We start from the raw sequence: 9,556 nt of genomic DNA, 5'->3' as shown, positions 1-9,556 counted from the left end.
TACACTAGTCCGAGTAGGCTTTACTTCCCTACTGGGACCCGAATTCGATTAAACATAATTGGCATAGCCAAGCAAATAGGTAATCCATAAAACATAAAATGGCATGACAAAACATAAATAGCACAATTTTCACATAATCATGCTAAAAGGCAAGTTCACATTTTGAAAGAAATGTCCACCTCAAAAGCTATCTCTCTAGCCAAACAAACTCCTTGAGTTGAATTCACACGACGCGCGAAGACGTCCCTTTAGAAATCATAGAAATAATATTTAATTAGGCTTACTAAGCCACATGAACTCAACATGAATGCATCCTAATCATTCTATTCCCTTCTTTTACTTCCTTAACTCGCAAAAGTCTTTTAGCGCTAACTACTCGAGCGACTTAAATCATTTGGAGGTTTTAACAAAATTAAACAAGTGATCAACTAAAACCCATCAATTTCATTTATCATCGTGGAATCTAACTAGTGGCCCAACTTAGAGGAATTAATACACAAAGGTAGTCCATTTCTCTAATTGATTTTCTTAGTACCTGTTTTTTTAATTAAAGAGGCCCAACATGCACTCCCTTAATTTAAATCCTCTGGCCCAAAGACAAAAAAATAAAAAGAGGCCCAGACTTCTCCTAAATTCCATCGGTTCTTACTCTCTCTCTCTCCTTTCCATTTCACCAAATCGATTTGGGGGAAAAAGAAATCCCTAGACTCATCTCCCTCCTTCCTCTCGGTGAAGGCGCCGCTCCACCCGGGTTGCCGGAGCGACGCCGGCGTTTCCCCTCGGCGTCTCGCGTCGCTGCCCATCGCCGGATGAATCGCCGTTGTTGCTCACATCTCCGTCACTTCCCACGGTGGCTCTGCACGGTCGGTTTCACCGCCGCCGTCGCGCCTTACTGGAGCTCGGCGGATCTGTGGCGTCAGGACAGAGGAGGCATTGCCTCCGTGACTCCCTCTACCGTTACTCTCGTTCGATCCCCAGCCGAACCATCTCCACAGCCTTCATCTCCGGTGAGGGATGATCGGCATCATCGGGATCTGTCTCTCCCTCTGTCTTGCCGCGACGCGGCTGTTGTCCGAGAGCTTGGAAGCTGCTCGTCACGGCCTCCCGATGCCGTCGCCGACGCTGCTCAGTCTGCTCCTCAGACCAGCGCCGACGCTACCGTGCCTCGCATCCCTCCGTCGTCGTCCAGATCGGGCAGCCCAATACAAATTTTTTTTTTTAAAAGCTAAGTCCTTTATACAACTTCTTTTAATTTGTTTGGCAGAAGCTTATGTTTTGGGATGAAGTCTTGTGTAAGCTAATGTTGTGGGAATCTATTGAGCTCTATGTTCTCTAAGTTCTTGGCTAAACTGTGTTGTTCTACAATGATGCAAGAGGGACTTGTTGAGGGGGGGGTTACCTCACAAAATTGACAGTAGCTTGAATCTCTAGTTTCCAAATTTTTCAAAGTTTACACCTTCTCCGAAGCTCCTAGTTTCAGTGTGAGGGAAAAGGTGTGAGCTTGAGTTGAGCAAAGAAATGCTTGTGGGAAGAAGAAAAAAAATAAAAAAATAAAAAGTTACCTAGGGGTGTAGGAGCCGTCTGCAAGAGCTCTTCTCCTCACTCACAACTCTCTATTGTGGCTGAAAATTTTATGTGGAATTATGTTGTTGAGAAGTGGAGAGGGGAAGTGAGAGGGGCTGCTTTTATAAGCCTCAAACCTTGGCTTCTTGTAGCAGATTCTTGGGCAATGGAGTTCCTATATTTGGCTACAATTTTAGTTCCCTTTTAAGCTTTATGATTAGGCTTCCATGACTACTTTGGTGTAACTTATGAGGCTTCCTTCTTGGCTGCTCCAAAACGTCTATATGGGTCAAACTTGGGCTGCCCCTTTTTTTCAAGATCCTTACTCTTTTTATCTTACCACATTAACCTATGAATTTGCTGGACTTGTACTTATTCTATTTTTGGTGGTACCTTGGCAGGTTGATGTGGAGGTTCTCTTTTGGCAACCTCTCTGGTCTCCAAGACCGAGAAGGATGTGAGAGGGGAAGAAGGTTTACTTATCATTTTTTTTTTTTTTTTGTCTCTTATCCCCTTTGATTAATCCTTCATTCTAGGTTAGAGATAGATGAAAGTTGTACTCCCATTTCCATGTAATACTAGGTATTGGAGTTGTTAAAGAAGTGTATAGTATTCTTTATTTTAGTATTCTTCAATTAAGCATCATGATCATGCTGTGGAAATGGTCATGCATAGTTGAATCTGCCTATATGTTTACTCCCAAGTATAAATATATATATATATATATTCATTATTCATTTACTTTCATACTTTACAAATTCTTTATCATTCCTTTAATAGAAGTGCCCCCCTTTGATTTCTCCATTTTGAAATTGTTCAAGCCCTTTATTTATGAAACAAAATACTTAGCATTCAAAGGTCGAGATTACAACGAGAGTTCTATGAGCACACAACTTCCAAAAGAAGCTAATTAAGTTAAAAGTTTCCGATTTACCTTGAAATGAAAGAATGAAATTCCGGGGCGTCACATTCCACCCTCCTTAAAAGAAATTTCGCCCCGAAATTTGTGCAGCTCTACTCGAAGAGTTCTGGGTATCGTTCCTTCTTCGTATCCTCCGGTTCCCACGTAGCTTCTTCATACCCGTGATGCTTCCACAGAACTTTCACTGTTACAATAGATTTATTTCTCAACTCCTTGACCTTCCGGTCCAAGATAGCCTCTGGCTTCTCTTCATAGCTTAAGTCTGGCTCCAAAACCATTTCTTCTTGGTGGACTATGTGTTTGGGGTCGAACACATATTTCCTCAATTGTGACACGTGAAAGACATTGTGTACATTTCCGAAGCTCGGTGGTAGCGCTAATCTATACGCCACAGGACCGACTTCCTCTAGAATTTCGTAGGGTCCGATGAAACGCGGCCTTAACTTGCCCTTGACGCCGAATCTCGTAATCCCTTTAGACGGGGATACCTTCAGAAAAACTTTGTCTCCCGCCATGAACTGCAAATCGGTTCGGCGAACATCAGCGTAAGACTTTTGCCTATCTTGAGCTTCCTTGATTCTTTCACGGATCTGTCGGACAATTACTATCATCTCCTCTACAGAATCCGGTCCAAGCATTTGCCTCTCACCGACTTCATCCCAGTAAAGCGGTGATCTACATTTCTTCCCATATAATGCTTCATACGGAGCCATGTTAATAGTTGCCTGGTAACTGTTGTTGTAAGCAAACTCTATAAGTGGTAGCACTGGCTCCCAATTTCCCCCGCGGTCGAGCACTACGGCTCTCAGCATATCTTCCAAGGTCTAGATTGTCCTTTCAGACTGCCCATCAGTCTGTGGATGGAATGCAGTACTGAAATTCAATCTGGTGCCCAGCTCTTGCTGCAGGCTTATCCAAAATCTAGAAGTAAATTTCGGATCACGGTCTGATGTGATTGTTACCGGTATTCCATGTAATCGTATGATCTCTTGCACATAGATTTGAGCTAACTTGTCCGATCCGTAAGTGATACGAATTGGTACGAAATGAGCGCTTTTGGTGAGGCGATCTATAATCACCCAGATGGCAGTGTTTCCTCGTTGGGACTTTGGCAGTCCCGTCACGAAGTCCATCGCAATGTGTTCCCATTTCCATTCTGGAATCTCTAGGGGTTGCAATTTCCCATAGGGTCGTTGATGTAGGGCCTTCACTTGTTGACACGCTAGGCATCTTTCTACAAACGACGCTATGCTCCTCTTCATGCCATCCCACCAAAATTGTTTCTTCATGTCTTGATACATTTTAGTACTTCCGGGGTGAGCAGTGTAAGGTGTTTCATGTGCTTCACTCATGATCTCATTTCTGAGTGCCTCGTCATTGGGTACACACAATCTTCCTTCAAAAGTGATGGCGTTATCCGCCTCCTCGCGGTAACTCTCTTCTTTTCCCGTCCTCACTTTAAGACGAATTTTCTCCAATGCTTCGTCACTCCTTTGAGCCTCAACTATTCTGGCCCTTAAGTCTGGTTCAATCACTAAGGTGGCGATCCTACTTTCCACCGTCTCTGGTGCTGTCACTACTTCCAGTCGCATCTTAGCAAACTCGCGTAGGAGCTCCTCATTCTGCGTGAGGAAAGTGGCCAATTGGGGTGTAGCCTTCCTGCTCAAGGCATCTGCCACTACATTCGCCTTGCCTGGGTGGTAATTTATACCACAGTCATAATCCTTGACTAATTCGAGCCATCTGCGTTGTCGCATATTCAAATCCTTCTGCTCGAAGAAGTACTTAAGGCTCTTGTGGTCCGTGAAGATCTCACATCGAACTCCGTAGAGGTGATGTCTCCAAATCTTCAGGGCATGTACCACTGCCGCCAATTCTAAGTCGTGTGTTGGGTAATTTAACTCATGCGTCCTCAATTGGCGTGATGCATATGCAATCACCTTGCCATTCTGCATCAGTACGCATCCGAGTCCGATCTTTGATGCATCTGTGTACACCACATAACCCGCTTCTGGAGCTGGCACGGCTAGGACTGGTGCAGTGGTCAGCTTTTCTTTTAACAGCTGGAAGCTTGCTTCACACTCCGGCGTCCAATTGACCTTAGCTCCTTTCTTGAGCTGTTGAGTCATTGGTCTAGCTATTTTAGAAAATCCTTCAATAAACCTTCGGTAGTATCCAGCCAAACCCAAGAAACTTCGAATCTCATTAGGTGTTGTTGGTGACTGCCAACGTTGTACTGCTTCCACCTTTGCAGGGTCCACGCGGATCCCTTCTGCCGTTACTATGTGTCCAAGGAAGTTCACCTCGTTAAGCCAGAACTCACATTTGCTAAACTTAGCATAGAGCTTCTCGGCTCTTAAAGTCTCCAAGGTGGTCCTCAGATGTTCCTCGTGTTCCTTCTCGTTCTTCGAGTAGATAAGCACATCATCTATAAAGACTAGGACGAACTTGTCCAAGTACGGGTGGAACACGTGGTTCATTAGGTCCATGAACACTGCCGGGGCATTTGTAAGCCCAAAAGGCATTACAGTGAATTCGTAATGGCCATATCTGGTGCGGAACGCAGTCTTGGGTACATCGTCCTGTCGGACTTTCAGTTGGTGATAACCTGATCTCAAGTCCATTTTTGAGAATACACCCGCCCCTCGAAGTTGGTCAAATAGGTCATCAATCCTCGGTAGCGGATACTTGTTCTTGAGCGTCAACTTGTTCAACTCTCGGTAGTCGATACACATTCTCAGTGTTCCGTCCTTCTTCTTCACGAAGAGCACTGGTGCGCCCCATGGTGACACACTGGGTCGGATAAAGCCCAGGTCTAGTAATTCCTGTAACTGTATCTTGAGTTCTTCTAACTCTTTAGGCGCCATTCTGTATGCTGCCTTCGATACTGGAGCAGACCCTGGTTCGAGATCGATTGTGAATTCCAATTGCCTGTCTGGCGGCAATCCTGGTAGTGCGTCAGGAAAGACATCTGAAAATTCTCGTACCACTGCTACATCCTCTATCTTTCGGTCCTCTTTCTCTTCTCCATTCAGATAGACGAGGTATGCAGGACATCCTTTCCTTATCATAGTGGTCGCTTGTAGTGCAGAAATTATGGACTTTCGTCGCCTCATGGAGATTCCGTGAAAGATTGTGGGTTCCTTTCCTGGGTATTGCAGCGAGATCTGCCTTTCCTTACAAAGAATGGTAGCGTAGTTTTCGGCTAACCAATCCATTCCCAATATGATGTCGACGCTCCACATCAACATCACATGCAAATTGTGAGCCACTAACTTAAGGTTTCCCATGGTGAATTCTACGTTCGAGTAAGTTCGTGAGATATCTATAAGGCCTCCTACGGGTGAGGACACCCTCATCTTATGTTCGATTGCAACAGTAGGAAGTTCTAAAGTATCCACGCAAGGTGCTGATATGAATGAGTGGGATGCACCAGTATCAAACAAAATGGCAATAGGTATGCTGAGGAGAGTTCCCATACCTGCCAGATTGCCCTACTCCTGGTTCCCTTGCTCCATCTTGGGTTGTTTCTGCCTCAGTGCAAAAGCTCTGGCTTGAGTGGGAAGCCTCTGACATAACTGCCGCTGGTGTTGTGGTGCTGGGGGTAGGGTTGCCTTTCCTCTCGGCTCAGCTTGAAGTGCCCGCAGTTGCGGACGCTGCCCCTGATAGTTCTATCTCCCTCTTACTCCAGCATTCTTATCTGGGCATTCTCTAGAGAAGTGTCCGCCCTTTCCACAGTTGAAGCACCTATCAGTCCCAGCCCTGCACTCCTCATGATGATTCTTTGAGCACTTAGCACAGGGAGGGGCTCTAGTTTGGTGCTCTACCATCTGATTCGGAGCGGTTTGCCTTCCACCATTCTGTGGTGGCTTCGGAGCAAATTGTTGTCTCCTATTCTCATGTGGGGCACGATCTCCATCCCACTTCCTGTTCTCTCGGAAGTTTTGTTGTTGCTGAGGTGGTGTTGCGGCAACAAGCATAGTTGACTTCTCTTTGGGCATGGCTGCCTCAATATCCAAAGCTCGACTCAGTGATTCGGGGTATGATAACCCTCCAAGGCTTGCTAAGGCCATCCTTATTTCGTACCTCAGACCGGCACAAAACTTATCAGCCATCTTTTCATCAGTATCAACTTGGTCAGGCGCATAGCGAGACATGTCGCAGAACATTCTGTCATACTCAGTAACGGACATCCGTCCTTGTTTCAGATTATAGAACTCCACTTCCTTGGTCTTACGGTAACTCTTCGGAATATACTTATCATACATTCCAGTCTTGAATTCATTCCAAGTCATCAGAGCCAGTTGCTCCGGGGTCATAGTTTTCTTCCGTGCCTCCCACCAGAAATCAGCTGACCCTGTCAGTTGGAAGGTCACACAAGTCAAGCGTTCCTGGTCATTGCAGTGCAGGAAATTGAAGATACGCTCCAAGGCACGTATCCAGTTCTCGGCCGCAGCCGGATCCCCTAAGCCATTGAACACTGGGGGGTTCTGCCTCAGAAAAAGTTCTTCCACTCGCCGCTCCTGTGGAGGTGGAGGCGGCGGAGGAGGTGGTGGGGTCATTCCTCTCCCCGCTCCATTTCCTCGTGGTACATTTTGTGGCACCTCGCCATTCCTTCTTGGCACATTCTCAGGCGTTCCAGCACACCGCCTTGGTCGTCCGACACGTCTCCGTGGTGGCATTCTGATTAAGACAAGGGTTAACATGGATTTATACTCGTTGAATGTCATGATCGTACGCATTAGATTCATTAAATACACCATTCTTTTGGACATAAGGAGCAAAATAACAAATAGCGAATAACATAGCCAAGAAACATCACATGTCATAAGTCAAGGGGAAATTGCCTCCAGTGAGGACTTAATATCTGATACATGCGAGGGCAAAAGGGAAATAAGAAAGCTCCTACAAAGTTCGATACATGAAATAAGGAAATGTAATGCTAAGCTACTGCAACGAACACGTCTGAGGCCCTTCAGATCAATCCTGCTCAGAGTCGCTGCTGATCCACATCGGGTCGCTATGACTAGTCCCCTGGTGGAGCACCTCGATCGGAGACAGCAGCTCCTCGGGGTGCCCTGGCACTACAACGGGCTCTGGTGGCTCTGGGGCTGCCACTGGTGCCATGGGAATGTCGGTCCTAGCGGCCAAATCCCTGCGCAAACGCCATATGCGGTGGTATAGCTCACAGAAGGGAGTCAAGTCCACCGGGTGGTGGGACAGCTGTAGCACCTCAAGGTGGGGCTCCACTGGAGGTGGAGGTGTCTCTGGTGGAGGTCCGGCCGGTGGTGGGGGAACGAACTCCATCCCCAAGTCAGCGAGGCCGCCAATCTGTGGCTCCTCCTCAGCGGGACCATCCTCCCTCATCTCGCTCCACTCCAAAACCTCCTCGGGCTCCTCATCCGGGTCCTCTCCCTCGGAGTCCTCCTCACTGACCTCATCGTCGTCCACGCCCTCCTCCTCTGAGTTCTTGTCGTCATCCTCATCCGCCGCGCGGCTCCCCATAGACTCGGTCTCATCACTCGAGTCGGGCGTAACCTCTACTCGGCCCCTCTCGCGGGCGGGAGCTCGAGACGACTGTCCCTCCTCGAATACTCCGCCTGCACCCCGCATGAGGGCCAAGGGTGGCAACCTGCGGAATCCCTCACTCCCGGGCGCCTGCGTCTCTGGTGGGGGCCCATCACCGAAGTGGAAGCACCCTGCTGAGACCGCGCTCAGGAAACCGGACATATCCCCAATAGGCTCATACGTGGGAGGTGGGGACGACGTGTACAACTCGGCAGTGGCCGTCATCCAACTCTGCCAGTCCTCAGGAAACAAACCGACGAGCCTCATGATACCCTCGTAGGGCTTCACCCCATGACAGTTGGCCTCCTCCCATAACTTCGCGTAGTGAGCCAAGAACTCCGCCAGCGTATCCCCATGGCAGCGGCGGTAGGACCGGAAATAGCGAACCACTGCCTCGGAATCCGCGCCAGCTCGGAGCGGCCTACGATGGGTGTAGCGCTGTCGTGCCATCTGTACGAAAGAATGGGCTCTCAAAAACGCGAAAAGAGAAAATAAAGTATAGAAGTAATATGCATAGTGAACTATATAGTACTAGCCGTCGTATCGATAAACCGTTAGGGTTTTCCCCGATAGGGGTAGATTGTATTAGTATTCGTTTTGAGTGACACGCGGGTCCTCAGAATTTTGGACGTTCTTCCTCCTTTTTAAACGTAAAGGTCGTAATATAGTATGTCGTAGTTCGCATTTATTATTCCATATTCCAATAAAAGTTAGGGGTTCGCCCTAACTTGCATGTTCCCATTGATTTCATCGCTCTTGGAAGCGGTGAAAGAGTTGTCATTCACAACTATTTGTTCATAGGTATTCTAGTCTAATATACTTTCTTAGGCACTCTAGATTCGCATGCATAGTCCCAGATATGAGTTATTAACACCATCACCATAAGTTCAAAGATCACATAGTTGATCATGCATAGCACATTACACTTAGTGTCCAAAAAGCAACTCCTAAAGTTTCATGAAAGATACATCTTCCTCAAAAAGGTGGTATAGTTTTTGCATGACTAAAACATTATTATATATTATTTTTTTTTGAAACCTTTCAAGAAATATAGGTATTTACCTCCTTTGTTGTGGTTGAACGCGACGAGTCGAGGTGTTGGGTCCCTTTTAAACTTTCCACTTTAGTCATATTCTAGTCTAGTACTATCATTCTAGACTAAGGCTTGAAAGAAGGTTCTTGGGTCCAGAGCGAAAGAACGGTGCTCTGATACCACTCTGTCACGACCACAACTCCCTAGTGGTAGTGATTGCATCTATACGTGACTAAATAACACTTTAAAAAAAACAATATAGTGGGATAAGCATAACTGATAAGTCGAACATAGGACATTAGTCTCATAGGCGAAAGTGAATCAAGGCCAAAATAAAGTCAGAGTGCGGTTTAGGCTCATAAATTTCTAGTACAAAATCCTAATGCAGCGGAAAAGTCCAAGACAAAGTAGTATGTATGGAGACATACTACCTTGGGCTACCTATCTACTTATTTAAGGATCGTACCCAA

The 9,556-nt window shown here is 46.6% G+C and overlaps 1 protein-coding gene across 1 annotated transcript; it reads right to left on the bottom strand.

Moving 5' to 3' along the window:
* Window positions 1-6,156: 6,156 nt before the first annotated feature.
* On the bottom strand, window positions 6,157-7,215 carry LOC148923665 (uncharacterized). The gene has a single exon (XM_089061568.1). It carries the CDS (start codon window positions 7,213-7,215, stop codon window positions 6,157-6,159), a length of 1,059 nt encoding a protein of 352 aa, XP_088917694.1.
* Window positions 7,216-9,556: the final 2,341 nt, after the last annotated feature.

The sequence above is a fragment of the Salvia hispanica genome, chromosome 6 (assembly GCF_029641045.1).
Source record: "Salvia hispanica isolate PSC_SH4W2 chromosome 6, Shi_PSC_v1, whole genome shotgun sequence".
Taxonomy (NCBI): Eukaryota; Viridiplantae; Streptophyta; class Magnoliopsida; order Lamiales; family Lamiaceae; genus Salvia; species Salvia hispanica.
Note: the sequence above shows the minus strand (reverse complement) of the source record. Positions and strands in the feature narration are given on the sequence as shown.